Below are 22,516 nucleotides of genomic sequence, written 5' to 3'. Positions count from 1 at the left end.
TCATGGGTCTTAAGGGAAATGTCAAGATGCTAGGAAGCTAATCTTCCCCAGCGGGGGATCGCCAGCTCGGTAACAGCCTGTGGCTCAACAGCCGAATGGAAATCCATCCTCATTTATCCTTGTTACCACATTGGTAGCATTAGCATGGATCGCCACCCCTGTGTCCAGACATTACTATTGAACAAATGTTAGCGATGCTAGCTCCCTTCAGAATCATTCTCTCACTTTTGAGTAAGACTTAACTTCTAGCACTTCACTCTGTCCCCGTTAAAAAGGATTATTTGTTCTTTGTTAACCTTTATAAAAACACTTCACAGGTGATTCAAACAAAGGAAGGAGTTAGTCTTTGATGTAACATCAGCTTCCTCTTCATTCAGGAGACACCAGGGAGCCCACTGGGACCCCAGCAGATTTTAAACACCTCCCTAGATGACCACGAGCGCCGAATCTCCCACTCGCTGTATGGTGGCCTGGAGGGCCTCGATGACAACTTGATGCCCCGGCAAGGCATGCTGCCACGCACGATAGGTGAGTTCCAGCATAACTAATAAATTTTGACCTTTTTTTTTGTACTCATTCATTGGCAACTGGTTATAACATTTCCTGCCTTGTTGTAGTTTATGGCCATTTTCAGGTGCAATGCGATTCCCTGTTTCTTCTGCTTAAGGATGTTTATAGGGTCACAACTGCAGCATTTTACAGCAATTACAGCATTTTGTTTTGTGTGTTCTCTAAGCTAGCCTGCCAGGTTTTGTCAGCATGAGCCAGCAGTATCATCTGGAATCAGTGGTTTTTAATGTCTCTGCAAATGTCAGGCTGCAGGAGACAGAGATGGACAAATGCCCCCTCGACAGTTTGTTGCTTGTATGTTTTCTGAAAGCGTGTCACGCGTGCATTGGTTCTCAAACCTGCAACTCTCCCTGTTTCTAAATAACCTTTTGCTCAAACATGCTCTGAGCTGGTTTGAAAGTGACTGCGTGTGTGTGAGATTAGCAAGCATATTTGTATCTGTGTGTAAGAGCTTTGTGCGCATCTGTGCAGGATTGCATTTGTGTAGCACTTGAGTGATTGATGGATGGGTGGTTATGTTCGTTAATGTCAAAGAAAGGATTCTGTGCACCAGATGGTAAAATCGCAAAGCTCGCCTGTTTTAATTTCAAGAAAGAACAAAATGACCCGACCATCTTCCTACATCTTGTCCTTTGCAGTTGTTTATTTGCTTTGAATTCTTCAATTTCTCTTCTGCTGATTTATTGCAAATGAGCCCAAAGGGGAAAAAAAGACACAGAAAATACTTTTATTGTAAATGAATTAAGTAGAAAAACAGTAAGAAGAGTTGAAGTAACTCTTATCTTGTATTTTAAAAAAGTAGCTCTAGGCAAATCTGTCTCATTAATCAATGCAACTTAATCTGAAAGTGTTTTCCATTTATGCAAATCGGTTGACTCTGACACTGTCAGTATATATAAAAGTGTAAGCTATGAGTGACAGAGAAAGCGTTAATAGGTGAAGCTCCTCCATGCTGCTACAGTGGCTGCGTTCATCCATGCTTAACAAACAGCAAGCACATAATGAGCGTACAGGGTCGGGAGTGAAAGCATGAGGCAGATTTACAGCAGTTGTCTGCTTAGCAGTGGCAAATGAGATCGCTGTCACTTTGCCGACCAGACAAACTGATGTCTGAATCTTTTGTGAAGCTCGAGTTTATCCTAATGCTTGATGAAGTTAATACATCACTTTGTGTATACAGTTCAAAATCAGCATAATCTGCAGGGGCCTCCAGAATGTACTGACCAGATCTGGCGTGTTTCAACAGTTGCTGATCTTTAGTTTTGTTGAACAGGAGAAGGCTTTCTAAAGCTTGCAAAGAGTCTTTTTCTCTGCCTGAAACGCAAAACAAAAAGCAGTAAAGCTGTCAGGTTGAACTGGAGCATAGAAGAGCTTTCTGCAAACAATGGGTGGTTAATATGGGACTTTGTTAAACTTTAAAATCGAACCTGGCAGAGGATCTTTTACAGAAAAAAGAAAATAATACGAATAAACAGTTTTGATTTTTCGGGGGTAGCTATTAGATAGTTACAGAAGTTTCCTGCGTCTTGTTAAGTAAGCAAATATTTGAGCATGCTTTGGTTGCAGGTCAGTCTATCTATGTCGAGAGCAAAAACAAAAGAGGGGGGTTTTGAACAGATATCTGTTATCCGCAGTTTGGGTATGCTGAAGCCCTGAAAAACTAGCCGTTGCACTTGGACGCCAAGTCAGTGTACGAGCTGATGGGTTCTCAGGTTGTTACCAGAGTGGCACAGTCGTTGCAGTAATACTTTAAGTGTTTTTTTTCCTCTTTCTTTAAGCAAGAGATTCGATCCAAACAAATGGAAACTAAGCAAACAAAATAATCTTCCAGAATAAAAATCAAAAGTGAAGTTTGGCCTGTTGGTGAGGATGAGATTGTTTGTTAGGTGAAATTAAAGGAAGGCTATACTAAGAAAAAAAATATAGAAATTGTTATTAATATCTGCTTTTCTACTGTCAGTCTCCCTTAAATATGATTAAATATTGTCCAAAATGTGGAGCTACATCCAGTCATAACCTTTACAAGCGAGAGATGGATTTTGTGAAACATGATGAGGGTCAACTTAAATTAAATAATGTCACCGCAGTGCTGCTGTAGTGTTGCAGCTCATGCCCCATCAGTATTTGTGTCTCCCAACACACGTGCCACGTGCTTTTTTGATCCTCTGTCACGTGTCTTGTTTTTGTAATTTCACTGTGAACTGACTGGGCTAAGCAGGGAATATCTGATATCAAAGCACCAAGAGTGGTGCGTTTGTCCACCAGGATCAGACACCGCATGCTTGAAACCTCCAAGGCTGGCCTACGAGCGTTGCACACTCTATAATTGCTATGTGTCACAGACACGTGACTCTTTTCTCTGCTTATTAAACACTTAATCAGCCCAGTGGATTTTTTTCCCTTGACTGTTTAAGGAGCATTTCAGCCTCAATATATCATGTAACGTATTCTGAGTCTTCTTTTTGACACGTGGTTTTAAAATCAAGTGGGTTATAAAATGATTTTTTTCATGTACTTGAATCACTACAGATAAGCAGTTCGGGCTTTTTAGAACATTGCTCTGTGGTTTTGTGAAGATTGGGAGAGGTAGGGAAAGGATTAAATCCTTATATGAACTCTTGTTTAATTTGCCACTGTGGACTCGGCAAAGAGGATAAAGGTCAGCAATCTCAGACTTTAAGCTGGTAGACTCTGCTTTTCTTAGTATTTTCCTCATGAATTAACATTTTAAAGGTATTTTTTTAAGGGAATTGTGATAAATAAATGTCTTTTGTGTTGTCTGTAACTACATTTTTATAGCTCAAGTGTCTAATCTAGGGCTATCTTAAAAATAAGATTTGATGGGGACCATACCTGATACCTGGATTAATTCAATTCCGTTTTATTTGTGCAGCGCCAAATCACAACAGCAGTCACCGTAAGGCGCTTTATATGGTAAGGTAGACGCTACATATACATACAGAGAAAGACCCAACAATCATATGACCCCCTATGAGCAAGCGACAAGAAGAAACCTCCAGCAGAATCAGTTACATTGATAGGACTCAGTTTGAACTTTATTCCTCTTCACATGAGGTTAGTATGTATATACATCTAATAAACTGTAATAATTATATGATTGTTGATCTCAATCCTGTGAAAATCACTCGACAGTAATCTGTAAAGTAAAAACTGCAGTGTAAATTACCCACCTGCTTAAAGTGAGTCTTGCAAAAATCATTAGCTGAACATTTTTTGTGTCATCTGCATCTTTCTACTCCTTCTTTCTAGCATGAGAATTATAGAGGCTGTGCTGGCAATTATAAATAAACATTGGATGGAGGGCTGATAGTCCAGCCAAACCCATCATAAACATCAGAATTTTTCTCCCAAACAATTGATCTTTCATCCCCGTTCTTAAAGCTATTAAAACTTTTTTTTTTTTTTTTCAAACATTCATTCCACATCTAATTTTTCCTTTATTTATGTCTACCTATAAAATGACTGTTTTGGCCCTCAGACCAGGTTTGCTGCAGTAAATGTCAAGTTTTTGATCATGACTTGACTTTAGAAGGTTGGTTCTATAGAACCCTTCTTGTTTGGATTGGAACGGTTTCTTTAATGAAAGTAGCGCTGGTGGAATCTAATGTTTGTCTTATAGAAAGATATTTTAGAGCTTTTTGACACCGTATTTGAGTGAAAGAAGACACCTCCAAGAATATGTCCAAACATGGGTGGAAAAACCCAAACTTTGGACATGGCTTCACACCACTACAACATAGGGTAACAATCGTGGCGTCATTCTGTGTAATTTGGGTCAACCACCACTTTTAAAGTGCACGTCTGGGAGTTGGACGAGTGCTCTGGCCCGTGCTTACGTTTGTACTGATGGACCAGCTGCAGGATTTGCAACTTTGAGTTGTAGTAACTCCTGATGATTGCACGAGCTAACTTGTCACCCTTTGTACTTCAGTCAATTCCCTGTGAATTAACATAAATGTGGTGATTCGCCAACATAGGCAGCTGTGTTATGACTGATGTGAATACAGTGGAAGGGTCTGGAAAAGCAGATGCACAGCTATGAGCTGCTCCATTGCTGCTAGTCAGGGGCTGTCAGGAAAAGACTAGAAGCAGGTCCCAGATGGGAACGCATGTGAACACAAAGTAGAGCTTTGCATGCTCAGCAAACCTTCTTAAGATAAATACAATTGTGTGTCTGTGTGTGTGTGTTTGAGTGCTAGAGGGGTCTTTCACAGTTCCTTGGAATAAGCCTGTTCTTGCGTTGAGGGTGCAGCTAAACATAAATCATGCATTAAGCTTTCTTAGAGGAGAACTTGGTTTCGAACATATCAGCTTGAATTTCGGACCGCGTACACTTTTAGATCGCTTGCTGAAGATGCCAGGGATAAGAGAGCAGCTTAATTATTCCTTCAGGCCAATAGCTTTCAAGGCCCAGCACCCCTGGCAATAACCTCTTTGCTAATTATGCAAATACATTGAGACAAGACAAAATTAAAAGGAGGGAGGGGGGGAATGCTCCGCATGGCTTTCACCTCATGTTATTCTCCCCTCCTGCTACTTCCAGTTTCATTCAGAAAGTCTTTTGTACCCCCTCCTTCCCTCTTGCCAGTTCCATGTCCCCCTTTTTTTGCCTTCAAGTATTCAGTAGTTGTATACAAAAAGCATCTAATAATACTGGAGACTCACCAATGAAATGCTGCCTATTGTTCCATTGCAGCGCTGTCTAAAATTATTACAGCCGTTGGGAACAATAATTTGTGTTTATTGGTTCGATTCTCAGGTGATGTTGGGTGTGTGCTGCGTCCACATGGCACAGCCATTGTCGCTGGCTGTCGGCTGCCCTCGGGTGCTGGCACTAAAACAAAGAAGCTTTTTTCCCCGTCCTTATACCGAGCAACTGAGTTGACAGATTCATTGGTTTCCTACACAGTAGCTGCCAGTTGATTGTACTGCAGTGATTCAAACTGTGACATTGATGGGATTCTCAGTGTTGCGCATTGGACTGCTTAGGGAAATGGGATTAAGTGGTTCTGTGAATGCACATGTGTGCGGACGCTTGTGTAAAATGTGTGTGGCTGTGGTCTGAGAGAAAGAAGTGGCCATGCTGTGCTGGAGGACCCGCCCGGACTCCCAGATTCACAGTGAATAACAAACATGCACAGCAGGAGGCGGGGCTGAAAGGAGGGCAAAGACACACACTAAAACCACTAGAACAGTTGTAGTTGTTCAGGGAAGGTTAAGGCTGTGCACTTTGCACACTTCTGCAGATCCAGCACAGCACATTCACACTGAGTGTGAGAGAATTCATGCTTGTACACTAACATCTATATATTCTCCTAGAAATGTGTGCATTTATTTCTTATTTCTGCATTTCTGATTGTCTTTTTTCTCCCACTAGTTTTTTAGTCACTACCAAGCACAAGGAGGCTGTAAATATTAACTATTTCATCACTGGCTTCTGAGCTCTCAATTTTGAAACCAGAACCATATTTAGAAGGTGGAGGGCAAAGTCATCAGTTACTGCTGCTAACCTTGATTTACAAGCAGCTTCCCATACATCCCTTACAGATAACTGCTGAAATACTTGAATTTCAATCACCAAAACTGCAGCACAAACATCACTATAAGTCATATTATTTGACAGATAATTCCTTTAAAATAGTTTTGTGTGGCACAAGCTTTACTGCCTTATTATGTTTCCAAAATGGGATTAAAAAGTATGTTGTGCATCAGTCAGTTCACATAAATAAGATGTCACTTTGAACATTGACCGACAACATTTTAATTGACCTCTACACACAAATTTGCATACCCTACCACACTCAAACCTCCTCATCGCTCCTTTGTTTTCTCCTTTCAGCTCATTTACATCAGGTCATTCACCCATGCTAGCTGGATGAAACAACATGCTGCGGCCCTGCGGTCCCCTCGGTGCCTGGTTAAGAGAAGCAAACAGCAGGCCTGGCTTAGACCGCCTGGTCTCTGACAAACAAACTCCTCCCTAAGCTCAGTACACAAGGCTTTTATGAAGCATTGAAGATACGCTTTTTGATGCCAGTTTCAAAATACAGATTAAAGACAAAGTCATGTGCTGCATATCAATGAGAGTTTTTAAGCTGTGCTTTTCAGAGAAAGGAGACTATTTAATTTTTTTTTCTGCTTCAACACAGAGACTTTTTTTAATCTTTATTTGTGAGGGCACAGCTTGAATTAATCATAGTGTTTTGACATAGGAGCACCATTGTGCCTGTTGCCAGACTCCTCTTGGTATAAGCTGATTAGCCAGAAGCCGTTTCACTCACCGTTTTTAAACTTCAAAATATGTTTTGTGGTTTCAAAATTTACCCGTGTTTCATTGTATTTTGTTGTCGCTGGCCAATTAAACTGTGACTGCAGTCTCACGCTTAATACAGTAGTTGTCTTCTGTCGCAAATAAATGAATTCCTGATGGTGTTTCTCCAGTCAGTGTGCTCCTTTTTTCAGGTTTCATGATTTTCACCTTGGCGCCAATATAAATCGCAGATGGTGTTTTCTATGTCGGAATTATTCCAATAAAATAAAATCGCTGATGAGTGTCTTCTCAACTCTCAGGTTCTCCATATTGATAAATCGCTACAGCACTGACTGATTAGGAAGTGTGGCTCAAATGTTCTCTCTGGAAATAACTCCTGATTTATGCTCAAGCACACTGACGGGGATGCTGTGTGGTTTGTACAGTAGACGGCGGCTGAGTACCAGTTCATTCGTTGCACTTGTCGCATACATCTTACTGAACTGTAAGAAGAAGCAAGACTCTAATTTGAGTCGTGTCAATAAAACATATTGTTCTTCATTAGTGAAAGTCATGAGAAATGAAACCAGTCAGAAAGAAGCAGTATAAATGTAAACTGACTGATTTTGTTAGATTGCTTTACTCTGTCACACCGAGCTGTAAGACTAACTTTGTGTTCTGGCGTGTTGATTCTCAGTCCTTTTCTCTCTTATTATTGACTTGAGAAATGCTGCTGTTGCTCTGAGTCTCAAGGACTAACATAACAACTTGGCTTTAACCTTTTCATTTTTTCTACATGTATATTTATGTCTTTGTCAGAGTGGAGACATACGAGTCTTCTTTGTGAAGTTGGGAACACAGAAAACTTTGGATCTGAAGGACCAAAACACATAAACACAGCAATGAAAACATAAGAATAATGAAAAGTATATTTTTGTCCCCTGCAGGAAACTATCAGCTCTCACCGACCGTCAACATGCCGCAGGACGACACCGTGATCATAGAAGATGACCGGCCGCCGCTTCTTCCACCCCACCTTTCCGACCAGTCGTCCTCGAGCTCGCACGATGATGTCGGCTTCGCAGCTGATGTGACTCCACCGTGGACCAAAGAGCTGCCCAATCAGAATCACAGGTAGGCGGAAACTGTTGTTTCTGGTTAGCGTACAGTTTAGCACGTTTTCCACAGAGCTACTGTGCCTAAATCTAAATGCAACAGGTTGTTAGTTTTTACAGCTACTTGAGACCTCGCAGTCATGCGGTATCAGGCACTAGATGTTAGCAGCGGGCTCTTCAAGCTCTGTAAACTGTGAGATGGTTCCTGTTCGTTCAATGCTCTGAACACTTGTTCTGGAAGCTGTTCCTTAAAATTTTACATTATAGCCCAGAGCATCATGTTGCCTCAGTAGCTGGCCTATTCCCACAGTGCACCCCGATGCAATTTGTGTCTGACAAGAGCAACAGAAAACATTATTATTCTAACAGATTGCTGCCATTACTTATTTAATGATTTGCCATTCGAAGGGCTGCACTGTACTGAGACCTTCCTGTCTTATTCAGCATGAAGTTTTTCAGCAGTTTATTCTGGAGTAGCTCTTCTGTAGCATCAGACTACACAAGCCAGGCTTTGCTAACCAAAACGCTGTCACCTGTGCGGTTCCTTGGACCACTTCTGTTGGACCCAGTTGTCGAGTCTGACCTTTGTCAGAGTCCCTTAAATCCTTATGATTGCTCATTTCCCTGTTGGCTCAACTTCAAGCACTAACTGTTCGCTTGCTGTCTAGTACAGTATATCTCACCCTTTTGTGAGGTGATAATCAGTGTTTTGTCTGTCAGGTGTTTCAGTGTTGTGGATTATCAGTGTGCAGATTGTTTGTTTTTTCCAGCTGATTGCTCTTTGATTGTAAGCAGCGTTTCCTGGAGCAGCTACTTTTCTTTTTCCCCTACTGTCCTCTCAGCCTGATGTCCTTTTCTGCCACAGTGATGATAAGGACATCTTGAGTGTGTCAGTGTGAGAAAGATTAACAGATATTTTTTTAAGTTTAAGTTTTCCTTCCATTCTACTGCTACCTTTATCTCCTCTTTTACTTTCTTCCATCCAGATAACTCCTTGTCTCCTGCTGTCAGCCTTTCTGCCCTCTCAGTTCTGCTGTTTTTATTTTAGTTCTCACCGTCGTGCTGTCTTCACCAACCCTGTTTCTCTCATTGCCCCAATCTATATTCCACTAGTTCCAGTTGCTCAGCTCCCATACCTTCTTCTTGATTTTTGCCCCATCCCTCCCCGATGCCCTTCATGTTCATGTTTGAAGGCCTCGAGTTCAAAGAGGACAGCTTCTTTGAATCTCTTTGAATCCTTCTTAACTTATACCATGTTCAGCTTTCTTCTTCCCACTTTTCTTTCTTTCTTTTCTGCTTGTAGAATGTGTTTACTTTCATTTTACATTCCTTTTATATTAAAAAAAATTATGACAACTATTTCAAAACATTCCTGTTTTTGGAGTAATTGAATCCATTGAAATGATTTTGAACACATATTTGTCTGTGAGGTTTTCCCTGTGTGAGACCAGGTCCAGCTCATCTTAACCTGTCGCACTCTCCATCCAGCTCTGCGGCTCCAGATGAAAATCATCCAGATGGTGCTTTCCAGAGGGAAGGTTTTGGACGCCAGAGCATGTCAGAGAAGCGCACCAAGCAATTTGGAGACGCCTCTCAACTTGAAATCATCAAGACACGCAAGTCCAAGAGCATGGATTTAGGTAGAGTGTTTAAAAACTTTCTGCTTCTCTCCATCACTCAACGTCAACTTAAGAATTCAAGGATTTTCCAGATGCTACAATAATGCCTTTCATATAGACTAAAGCCGTTTGTACACGCTCCTCTTTCATATTCATATAGTGCTAATACTTTTTGAAACATAGTCAGTGTCTTGCATCAATCATCTTTGACTCAGAATATCCCGATGAAAGCTTTTTGATCCCATTCACATTAAAATCCAGGTTATGCTTATAAAGTAATTGTATTTAGACGTCCTAAAGTTTAGAAATAACCAGTTTAATACCCATTGATACATAAAGTAAAAGCAAATAATCCACGAGGACCCAGTATTGTTAATTCTAAAAGAAAATGTGAACAAATTAATAGTAAAGGCATATACAACATGAGTGCTATACCCATGCTTTGTTTGTTGGTGAAGAAAAAGTTGCATATGGCTTATGAAACTTTTTGGTGAAGTCAGTGTTTAAAAGTAATTTTGATCAGTTCAGTAAACCTAGTTAACTAGTTTAACTGGATTTCATTTAACCTTGAGTGCATATCTTTGCATGCTCCTCGCGTTTCACACATGTACCTGGTATTTAAATGTATTCCACCCCCTTTGCCTCTTGGTTTGAAAACACACTCTGCATCTCTCGCCAAAGTCAAGAACTTCACTGTGTTGATTCACCTTGAAATGGCTTCGAACAGTCGCTGATTGCTTTGGCTGCACCAGTCTCTCTGCTCGCACTCTCTATAATCATATCTAATCTTCCCGACCAGACTGCTGCTGTGTGCCATGTTGATATCACAACAAGTCTGATTGCTATCCTCAAACCCTCTTTTCATTTCCCATCTCCCCCCACACCGACCCCACCCCCCCTGGTCTCGCATGGCTTCCGATCCTAATTGAGATGAGGCTCGTTCTGATGTTTGCAGCACTACCTGTATGTTGCATGTGGAATGTCGTGAGCACTAACTGAACCCCAAATGTTTGTATCCCTTCTCTCTTTCCCCCCTTCCTTTAACAGTAGCCGACGAGATTAACCTCACACCTCATCCTGAGACCTACACAGGTAAGGAACGGTGCACTGAAAGGTTGATTTAAAAGCCAAAAAACAAGAACATCTTCATCATATTTTCATTCTTGAGCTGCATCTCAGAAGTGTGGTACTGAAGAGTTAAAAGCCAGGGAGTAAAAATAGGTTTTTAATAAGGACTTAAAAACTGGCACTGATGTAGCCTGTCTAATATGGAGAGGAAGCTTATTCCAAAGCTTCGGCGCTGCAACAGAGAACGCTCTGTCTCCTCTAAGTTTCAGCCATGACTTTGGGACCAAAAGCAACAACTGCTCAGCTGACCGAAGGGAACGAATGGGGACATGGGGCTTCAACAAGTCAGACAAGTAAACAGTTGCCAGACCATTTAGAGATTTAAAAACCAATAAAAGGACTTTAAAACGGATCCTAAATTCAATTGGAAGCCAGCGTAGAGAGGCCAAAATCAGAGTGATGTGATCAAATTTCCTTCTGCCAAAAATCGTGCCGCAGCATTTTGCACTAGTTGCAAGCGTGACAAAGTGCCCTGCCCAACCCCTATTAAAAGAAAATTGCAATAATCTAAACGTGAAGTAATAAAGGCATGAATAACACTTTCCAAGTCACAATTGGAAAGAAAGGGCTTAACCTTCGTTAAACGTCTGAGGTGATAGGATGCTGATTTTACCACCCCGTTTATGTGGTCATCAAAGGTAAGTGCAGAATCAGTTTTTACTCCGAGATTTGCGATCGAACTCTTTAGTTGGGAAGTCAAAGCTGCAAGATCAACATCTTGAGTTTGAGAAAAACAATTTGGGCCAAATAAAATTGCTTCTGTCTTCCGATCATTAAAATTTAGAAGATTTTTGCCATCCATGCTTTAACATCACTAAGGCAGTCAAGCAGAGGTCGACTTGGGAGACTATCAGAATGACTAAAAGGTAAATAAAGCTGGCAGTCATCTGCATATAGATGGAATGGCACTTTGTTTTCGGAAAATCGCGCCAAGAGGCAAAAGGTACAGTGAAAACAATAACTGTCCAAGAATAGATCCCTGTGGCACACCCCAAAGCAGAGGGGCCACAGAGGATGAAGTCGACGCCACCTTAACACAAAAGGTCCTATTTAAGAGAGGACTTTAACCACAAAAGTGCCGAACCAGAAATTCCCACACAGTGCTGTAAGCGAAAGATCAGCAAATCGTGATCCGCTGTGTCGAATGCAGCGGTCATGTCCAACAAGACCAGCACTGCATATTTACCACAGTCTGTCGCTATCAGGATGTCATTCATAACTTTTACGAGGGCTGTCTCCGTACTGTGAAATGGCTTAAAGCCGGACTGAAAGATAAACAAGACTGAGTATAAATAATCCTTTCCAGAATCTTACGAAGAAAGGGAAGGTTAGAGGTGGGTCTAAAATTTGATATGACTGAACTGTCTAAGCCTGGTTTCTTAAGTAAAGGATGTATGACTGCATGCTTAAATTCCCTAGGTACTTGACCAGACAAAAGACTAGTATTAATAACGTTCAGAATGTGTGGTCCGATGGTAGGAAATACCTTTTTAAGAAAACGGGGAGGAACAACGTCATTTGGAGAGCCACACGGTTTAGCATTCACTGCTGTTTAGTTTTCTGTCTTCATTTATGTTTGAAGTGATAGCAGAGCTGTACGTTTTAATTTTTTCAGAAATCTCTGTCAGAACATGCTATATCATGCTTAGGTAACTTCCCGCTAACTTCTAACTCTGTTAAATTTAATAAATTCTGTTTTCATGGATGCCTGGATGTTAAACTTAATTGTTACATCTGGTAACGCAGCAACGCTGATCATTTTATTAAAGATGAAAGAATTTAGACAGTTTTTAAATCTCAGTGATGCCGCAGTGTTCGTTTGACTTTGGGACCTGAAGCGGACCGAGTTTTTTGACAGACGTTTGAGCGCCGTGTATCACATAAAATCGGTTGGAGGTCTGTAAGCACAACCAGAATCCATACATAAGGCGCACCGGATTATAAAGCGCACTGTTGATTTTTGAGAAAATTAAAGGATTTTAAGTGTACCTCATAGTGCGGAAAATACGGTATTTGGTTTATACGTCATATGAGGCAGTTGTGTTTAATCTTATAAATGTCCTCAAGATGGGTTTTTTAAATTTGAGTTACTCACATAGTAATGTGTGCTTTCTGGGGAATAGGCTTTCCAAAACTGGAGAAAAAGGCCCCACTGATCCAAGTCCTGCATATCATCTTCCCCTTTACTCTTTCCTTTATAAAACAGATCGCAGATTAGTTTAGCAACACATTATTCAACCTTCTTGCAAACGCTTTAACTGCAGATTAGAGGGGGTTTTATAACTACACCCTTTTTCTTTCTTTTTTTTTTTTTGTACCAGAAAGATCGATTCATAACAGGTACAAGGCAGGAATCGCACAGGAGCTACAATGACAGCCATTAAATTAAACATTGATCTACAAACATAGATTCAGCAGCTTGCTTGCAGGGTTCGTTTTTAAAGTTTACCCACTGCTCGAGTCTTTATGCATTTGTGTAGTGTTCCCCGTGTTTAGTGTTTGGCTCGATCGCTGGCAAGACAAATTTGTCAGTTTGCAAAGTGAAGACTCGTAGCCCTCGCTGCACTTTAAGGTCACTGCTGAACACGGTTGTGAAAGCAGTCGGGTGACTGCAGATTAGATTTTCTCCCGTTTTGCCTCAAATGCCGCTGTTGCGCTAATTATTTTGTGAGCGCGTGGCAGTAGCGGGAGTAGAGAGAAAGCGCTCTGTCCTTGGTTAAGGTAGTGAGCTGACAGCGAGTCATCAGTCACTGTCAAGTCTTGTGTATTTTCGCTGTCGCTTCAACTGAATAAAAGGGTCTGCCTCTGAAATTGGTGACATGGACGGAAGGAAGATGTGCGGAGCAGGAGCGAGAGGGATGAGACTTTAGACTTTGAGAAATAGGATGTTTTGGGGCAGCTCACAGCAGGTGTGAAAAACAAATAAAAATGCGGATTGATGCCGAGGCCACCATTGTCATTCTTTTATGCAACCTCTTGTTTTTTTTAACAGCATGTGGGTAACAGTGATTTTGTTCCCAACTTTTAATCATGTTGTGATGGCCTGAGTCAGCGAGGATGGGAGGGCTGCATATTTTATAAGCTGTGTCTGCCAAATGGTGGCAACAGATGAGTCAACTGTACTTGTTGCATAATCTGATAACAGCCAGAAAAGTAACAACTTGGCATCACATCTTAAAATCCATCAAGCTCTCATGCCTAAAATGACAAAATACATTATTCTTAATAGTTTAATAACAGGTTTCTTTAAGTCGCACATATAACTGTTTGATTATGGTTGGGGGAAACATCAACGTCAAGCTAAAACACTGGTTGATTGAAGCAGGAGGGCTTTAATGTCAGAGTTAGATGCTTTGTACGCACAACTGTCTGTCTCCTCTTCCTAAATGACAACCAATGCAGCAGAGACCACAAACAGTCAAGACACAGGCTGTTTTAAGCATAGAGAAGGATGCTGTGTAAATGTAAACGTTCAAATCCAGATGTAAGCTCGTTTCGGCAAATGACTTCAGATGACTCCAGAAGAATGCTAGTAGTGACCGATAGTATCCATTCTTCTAAAAATCCCTTGGATCTGAAAAGTTTATCACGAAACTGGTTGTGTGGTTACAGTTTAATTACCGTTGGCTTATCTTTTTCCTTTTCACTGAAATTTTGAGATTCTAATTTCAAAGACTAAATGTGCTGAAATTATTATAATGTAATTGATATTCTGTGTGAAATTCATGAAAAATAAAGTGTTTTTAAAGGCTGGAATCAGATTCCCTTTCCATTCCCCGATTGGTTTGACTAATAGATTCCACCCTGTTTTTTTTCTTTAAGTGCTCAGTGTTTATTTTTAGCTTGTTGGCCTCTGGTGTCACTTTAACGACTTTTTTTTTTTTTTTTTTTCCCCCAATATTTGAACTCTCCACTAAGTACAAGCGATCCATGGTCCATTTAGCAAAGTCAAAACACGACCATCCTGCTGAAACCAAAGACTCTGACAGCTCCGAGAGGGGATACAGCGGCCCTCCTCTCCTAAGCTGTGATTGACTGAGATGTTAGTTGGCACAGGCCACTGCCACATGTTGGACGAGGACACTCCATTGACGGAGGACAATACTAGACTGTTGGCAGTCTCTGAAACTGCATCCAGATTTCTTGCAGGTCTAAATCTGTGAGAAAGTGACCCCTGCGTAATCTCTGCAAAGTTCACACTACAAGCTCATTTATATGAATTTTGGGAGGTAGGAAATGTTTCCCAGAGTGAACTATGGGCTATTTTTGAAACATGAGTCAGTGTTTTTGTTGGGGAGTGGGCCTAAACTGTTGTCTCAATATCGTAACACTGACATAAAAACCTCTTGCAAAAGAAAAGGCTGGTAACTAAAAACCTGACATGACTGCTGCCTCAATCTACCATTATGCCACCAACTGGGCTAGTGTGGCAATATAATTACAACAGTATAAATGGAAATATAACGATTATCTTAATCTCACTGGTTGCCAGCATGTGAGCAGTCCTCTGTATGACCTGTATGCTTTCTGAGTTGCTGACTGAATAAGACGAAATGTCCTCACCAAGTTACTTAAAAGTCAAGTCTTATATAAAGCAAAAGTTTTTTTTTCATGTTTGTGACTAAATGCCATTTGTCAGATCTCCAACTCAGTGTAAACTATTCTTTCTTTTTTGAAAACTGCCGCTGAAGTGTGACTTTTGTGAATGGCACTGGGCAAAGCCTTTAAATAATGTGGCTGCACAGCGTGAAAAGCCTATCAGGCCGGCTCTCAGTAAGACGTTAAGGGAACAGGACAGGCTGATGAGAATGAATGGGAGGCTGCTAACCCACAAGCTTGTTCATTCTGCATGTATTCAATTTTCCAGCTCTGTAACCCCCCCCCCCCCCCTCTCTCTCTCTCTCTCGCTCACTCTGTCTACAGTTTTTTATTTTGGATTTTTTTTTGGGTCAGTCTCAATGTGAGTAAGCTGCCTGGCAAATATTTTTTGCTTGTTTCCAGACTTGGCGTTTGTGAATATACGACAGCGCTGGCAGGTCATTTTAATATATTACAATACATTTTGCCCAAATTGATTTTGTTTAAAGAATGCCAGCAACATTCTGCCTATAAATAACAATCGAATTGACAAAAGAAATCTTTGCAGAAGCTTAATGTGACTAAAATAGGTTGAAAGTAATCTCATTCATATATTTGAATGTTTGAAAGAAGGCCCGGTCATATGCTAAAATGTACAGATTCAGTGCTCTGCTTACTGTTACATGTTGACTCGTCTCACTGCTCTATTTTCGTCATGTCTTTGGCTTTTATTTGTATGTCACTTCCTACTACTCCAAACTTTGTGCTATTCTTTTGTAGCCTATCGTTTTCATTCAGCCTCCCGTGCCGTGACGGCTCGTGCTATTCTGTTAGGATTTGTGTATTTTGCAGCCTCCTCATACACTCTGAAGTGAGACCACCCAGGAGATTAGGGACTATTTCATTTACCTCCCAACCTCCTCACCTTATCTTTTTTCCACATTTATTATTCACCGTACATGTTCTGAGCCTGTGAAAGGTGCCATATGGGAGCAAAAGTTATACCTGCACCACTGTCTGAATAGTCTTAGTTTAATTAAACTGTCATGTTTCTCCAATTTTGCTGATGGTTATTTTCATTTAGAGCCACATCTCGTAATGAAATTTGTACTCGGTCAGTGGCGTTGTTGCACGTGCACACAGGAGAACCTGCGCACACAATCGATAAGCCTCCCGTCTTAGTGAAACGAGCATGCCAGGTTTCATTACGGTGCATTGTTGTTAGAGGTTATTGCTTATTGTCCCTTAGGAGACCGCTCATCTTCAGGTAAACCAGGTGTTTTAGTCACGCTTCAGTAAAGTAGTAGTTGGACTAATGAATTATTAACCAATTATTACCAAAAGATCAAGAGCTATACTAAAATGTTCATGTTTTATGATGTTTTTATGACAATATGACATCAGCCTATTATACTGTCAGGGTGTTATATTTAAAACACTGTTATACAGCTACAGCTCACATGACTACAAACAGTTTTTTGTTTTTTCCTTGAAGTAAGCCCGTCTTTAGTTGGCGTTAACAAGAAATTAAGCCTTTAATCACACATTGTGGAAAAAGAGACTTAACAGTAGACACGTAGCATCAGCTGTCTGTGTATGGTGTTCCTGCGGCCTCTGCATTTCCTCGTCATCATCATACACACACACGTGTGTGCGCTGAGGATGCTGCTGTAGAAGCGTTCACCTTGAGGGAATGGTGAAGCTGGCTGGAACAAATCCCAGACTGCAAAAAATAAATAAATAAATAACTCACGTACGATACACAACAGTACTGCGGCTACATAAAATCAAAGCGGACACACTGGGGAAGAGTCTGAGGTCATAGTTGGACAGCTTTAGTGTGCTGCTGTTGTTAAACATGTGTGACGTTGCCGAGTCAGTGTTTACGGTGGGAAAACGAACACGCCCATCCTCTACGTCCGTCCTCTGAAGTCATCCTCTCACATAACTCTCCTGTTTTTGTTTCATATCCTTTGCATCATCATTCGCCATCCGTTGTCCTTCAGCATATTTTAAACACGGTTGTCTACTCTTTAAATTTTCCACGGCAACTCTGTTACCTTATCTTCTAAAAAAGATTGCCTGGTCAGCAGGATCAGAGGAAACAAGGCAGCATTAGTGACAAAATCCATTCATGATTGAAGCAAAACAGGACTCATGACTCCTAGGTCTAACATAAAAGACATGATGTGGTTGCACATTAGAACGAAAGCCAGCAGCTCACACTCAGCCCTTGTTTGTTAGTTTGAAATCAGCGTTCAAGTTTCCAACAGTTCTGATTACTGTGACCATGCAGTCAAAGTTAATTATAGCATCAGCTCTATGTAGCCACAGTAGCTGCTTAATGTACCACCTCTAATTCCATATTGTTGCAGGGACATTGCCATCAAAAGTAATCCTCTGGGTCATCAGTTCCTCTGATGGCAGGAGTCCACGAACAGTCTTGTGATCACTCCTAAAGCGATAATGTAGCGAGCTGTTTTTTGCTCATGGCTAAAATGTTTTTAGATAGTGGGAGACTGTGAGTCAGCTGCTTGTTGTTTTGAAAGTGTCAAAAAAGCTGCTATGCAGGCATTATACAGACGTGGTACACATGGATAAGTAAAGGATGATGAGAGCTACACTACAAACAAGGCAACATCTTAACAATAGAGGTGACATTGGTTTTTTAAAAAACATTTTTACCTGTTGTAATAATACAGCTAGCTCCTGAAGAAAAGTTTGTTTTCATTTGTATAAGATGTGTTGCCTGTATGCTAAACTTATATCCTCATGTGTCGGCATAGAGATCCATTCTAGTGTATAGTACAATAAACGATACTATAAAGCATTAATGGGGTCGTTTGAAGGCCTCTGCTGTGAGGTCTTGGTCAGAGTTGTTTGTTCATGTCATTCACTCCGTACCGCTATATCCCCCGTCAGGTTCTTCCACAAAGGACGTGGGGCCATCGCTGGGCCTAAAGAAGTCCAGCTCGCTCGAGAGTCTCCAGACAGCAGTAGCAGAGGTAACTCTGAACGGAGACGTCCCCTTCCACAGGCCTCGCCCTCGTATCATCAGGGGGCGGGGCTGTAACGAAAGCTTCAGAGCAGCCATCGACAAATCCTACGACCGACCGGCCGCCACGGAAGAGGACGACGAGGGCATGGAGACATGTAAGGCATCAAATGGTCCATCTTAATGTGACCGTCTTTTCGCAGCATCACAGGTTTGATTCCCACAGTGACCACGGTGTCCCTCTAACCGGGCGGTTCCTTCACCTGCAGTGTGTCATGTGAAATGTTATGTGGCATTGCATTGGGTTACTTGAAATGATGCCGACTCGCACGAACAGCAATGATGATTCCCAGCAGGGATCATTATTGAAACGGATGAAGTGTCAGTACCTAAAATTTTGAGGTGGCTTTCATGCTTGTGCATGGGAGTGATGGCATTCTGACTAATGCTCAATATCTGGCAGCTGATATTATCACTGCTTGTGGCAATGGCATATGGGTGAGTCAGGATGTAACCTGCACTGTATCAGAAATCACAGGGTCACAGTGTCACTAAGGGGCAGCTTATGTGGAGTCGACAGAGGAGCTTCCATCTTTTGGGAAATCTGTTCAAATTTTAAACTGCTATATATAAAAAAAAAAAAAAAGCTTTTTAATTTATAGTAAAAGTCAAAATGTCTCAAAACCTCTCAAGCATACATTACTTTTTGTGCAGTGTTAAGTCAATTTAGGTAAAGATTACACAGGGTAACCTGATAAACAATCCTCCTTCTTTGCTTTAGTCTTTTTATTCTGTGTAATCATGAATTAAACATTCCAAATATAAGAACTGAGAATGAGACAGCAGTGTAGCTACTGTATCTTTAATCTGATGTGCTGATTGTCCAATGACTCATTAACGATTCAATAACCGCAGTATTACAAAAGTATGAAGATTATGTAATTTAGGTAGCGTACCACACCATAGTGTCATAAAACTCTACAAATGTGTCGCCGTTCACCATAAATCTGTGTCTAATAGTCTCTAATGGTTTCTGTCTCGTTTTAGAGCAGAGCTCTTTAAGCACTTGTAATATGTATTTAAATTGTATTAATCTCTTGGTGCTTAGGAGACATAATTGCACGTTTATGACTTATAGATTTTCATTTATTAAGGTTATTGATTTTCACATGTGCTACAGTCCATCTGAAAACTTACCTGTTCAATGGTTAACACGAACGCTTTCTCCGTTCCTTTCCAATTTTCTTCCCCTGTCGTCTTCTGTTTTTATCGCTCCCTCCCTTTAGTGGAGGAGGACACTGAGGAGAGTTCGCGGTCGGGGAGAGACTCTGTGTCAACAGTAGCGGACCAGACACCGCTGTCGATTACCGAAAAGCCACTGGTCAACGGCACAAACCGCACCAAAGAGGAGAAGAAGAAGGACAAAGACAAGGGAGGGAAGGAAAAGAAGAAGCCGGAGGGAGGGAAGGAGAAGGACAAGGGAAAACCTAAGAAGGGGATGTTGAAGGGACTCGGGGACATGTTCAGGTAAAGTTTTAAAACTTTTGAAGTGAGTAACAGTAACTAATCAAAGACTTGTATGACTTTATGGTTTCATTAAATAGCAATCAGAGCTGGAAGCAGACTAGTCCTCGTTAAATTTTACAAAGTTCAGTTTAATTTTCAAGACATTTCTGTGCATGCAATGTCAATATTTTAATATATGCAAACAGATTTAAGCTCGTGAGCTTATAATGCAACTAGGGTCATCTTATTGACTGAGTCTGTGTTTGTAGTCAAACACACACTTGCATTTTCTTTGTATTATTTTACTATTTTTACTTTTTGGTTCAACTTTGGCTGAGAACAAATTGCAAAACATAAGCGCACAGTTAGAGTGGACCTGTGAGGCCAAATGGACTGGAACTTAAGAAAACAACAGTAATAAGAAAAACGCTGCAAAAGCACACAAAACACAACGGAAATTAGAAAAAATAGATTTCCAAAAGCACAAGGGAAGTGTTTCTGGGGAGACAATAACCCAACGGACCAGTTGCAGGAACCCAAAACTTAATTTGTGTGTTTTATCATGAGTCATACAATACTGATGACGGATTTTTAAAACAACTTTATTTATCTCCAAGGGGCATTTGAGATAATAGTCAGGCTAACACACTTGCCTCTCATCTTTTCTTTCCACACAAAACCAATAGATCCTCCACGTCTTTTAAGTGTCTCCCAGCGCAATTCTTAGCATATTTTGGTTCCTGCAAGTGGTCCGTTGGGTTATTGTCTCTCCAGAAACACTTTGCTTGTGCTTTTGGAAATTAGTTTTTTCCTATTTCCGTTGTGTTTTGTGTGCTTTTGCAGCGTTTTTCTTATTACTGGTGTTTTCTTAAGTTGCAGTCCGTTTGGCCTTTCAGGGCCACCGTACACAGTGTGTTCATATTTTATCATGTGGTGTTGTAACTTGTGTCTTGCCTTGTGTAGCAGACAAATCCGCCTCCAACATGTGCGCTTGTCCCCTTAATAAAAGCACGATGGCAGCAGATGATTTTCATTTGGGGGTAAAAACGTCATATCTTTGAGGGTTTTTGTGTCCTGTACCCCGCCTCTGTAACTTTTTAAGAGTGGAAAAAGAGAGAATCAATATCGGTTCAATATCTGATGTTCAATATCAGAGCTCGTGTCAAAGCCACAGTGATCGATGCTGTGAACAGTTGATACCACCTCATTAAGTGAGCTTTGTGTTCTGTCTGCCTGCGTGAAGAGCAAGAACCTTAAATCACTCATTATAGGTCTAGACATGGACAACCTGAACTTTCTGTTTTTTTTATTATTGTTTTTTAGACAGATGTAACATTTCGCCTCATTTTTGGAACGCTTGGTAGAACAGAAAGACCTGCATAATGGAGACGATTGACAAGCCTGTTATACAACCGTGGCACTGCTAAATAGTCTGAGGAAACCTTAATTAGACTCCCAGACAACTTGACCTTTGTGGTTTATCTCCCTCTAATTAATTTCTTTTCAGCCTCTGATATTACAACTGTTATGCTCTCTTATAGCTAAATAGCACACGCAAACGCACTCTCATTAGCGTGTTGTCTACATATTCCCTCCCCTTTCTCTGTCCCAATCCTCAGTACTAAATGGGTACAGGTCGTTTGGTCTGCAGGTCTTCTCATCCGATTTGTTGGAAAGCTTTAGATCTTGCCAGTAATTTTATCTGTCTGTGATATTGACCAAAGTGACAGTGGCACAGAGTGGGGAAAACAGCGAGTATATCAGACAGAGTATCAATATTTGATGGGGAGAAATAATGAGGTCCACAGAGATGAGGAGATAACGAAAATATGTGCGAAAGAAGGACGGGGTTTGGAGCAACAGGTAGCGAAAGACAAACGCAATCTTTTGAAATAAAAAGTAGATGAGAGAATAAAAGGAGCTTTAAACTCATGAGGGTGAGGGAAGGGGAGTGGATTATGTGGATTTGAGGGGAATTTTAACAGTGAACATTTATAGATCTGGTTTATAAAATGGAGAACCAAAAATTAACTTTAGAATGCTTTCAAAAATTTGTTTTTGCTATCAGTCAACTTAAACAGAAAAATAAATAAAAGACGTAAAAATTCAGATAAATATTTGGTGATACTGCCCTTTAAACAATAAGATCCTCTTGCTCAGTGTTTCAGGGAGTTTTTGCAGGTAGGCTGGGCTAGTAGTTGTTCTTTTCACAGAGATGGTACTGTAATAACTTTGTATAATTTAAGGTTTAAGCTTATCTTTATTTATCTCAAACTGGGCAGGGCCTAAAACGAGCCGTTGTAATCTCTCTTTAAGCCAGCTTTGTTCTGATTGGCTGCCCCTTACAAACAGAGGGGCGTGTGCCTGAGATGACCATATTGAGAAAATCCCCTCTCGGTGACATCATACAGAATTAGGAACAGGAAAGTCTCATATGGAGCTTAAATTAAACTTTAAGCCTTTTTTTGGGCATCATGCTGTCCACTAATACATCCACTCTAACACTACAGAATATATTTAATGTGATATAATATTTAATCCTCAAAACATAGGAATAAAATGCAAAGTACAGAAAAGGGGGATCGGGGTTGAGACAGTGCAGTAAGACAATAGAGTTGCATATAAACGCTACATTGTTATACACATCGACAAATACTGTAAATAATTCCACTATATACATTTGATCTAATTAGCTCCAACATACACGTACTTGAAGATATGCATTGCACATACT

General features: G+C 40.8%; 1 protein-coding gene across 8 annotated transcripts in view; it reads left to right on the top strand.

Annotated features, from left to right (window-relative positions):
- pard3ab (par-3 family cell polarity regulator alpha, b) overlaps nt 1-22,516 on the top strand; it is a 241,418-nt gene that overhangs the window by 144,504 nt on the left and 74,398 nt on the right. For 6 of the 8 annotated variants that reach the window (XM_084911280.1, XM_084911277.1, XM_084911278.1 and 3 more), the window contains 6 exons: nt 378-528; nt 7,789-7,975; nt 9,445-9,596; nt 10,623-10,667; nt 18,204-18,434; nt 19,563-19,803. In XM_084911280.1, the coding sequence (XP_084767406.1) occupies nt 378-528; nt 7,789-7,975; nt 9,445-9,596; nt 10,623-10,667; nt 18,204-18,434; nt 19,563-19,803 (1,007 nt within the window). The remainder of the gene's footprint in view (nt 1-377; nt 529-7,788; nt 7,976-9,444; nt 9,597-10,622; nt 10,668-18,203; nt 18,435-19,562; nt 19,804-22,516) is intronic. The other 2 variants (XM_084911279.1, XM_084911275.1) reach the window with 1 other exon arrangement.

The sequence above is a fragment of the Perissodus microlepis genome, chromosome 18 (genome assembly GCF_051167445.1).
Source record: "Perissodus microlepis isolate ML-2025 ecotype Zambia chromosome 18, ASM5116744v1, whole genome shotgun sequence".
Classification (NCBI taxonomy): Eukaryota; Metazoa; Chordata; class Actinopteri; order Cichliformes; family Cichlidae; genus Perissodus; species Perissodus microlepis.
Note: the sequence above shows the minus strand (reverse complement) of the source record. Positions and strands in the feature narration are given on the sequence as shown.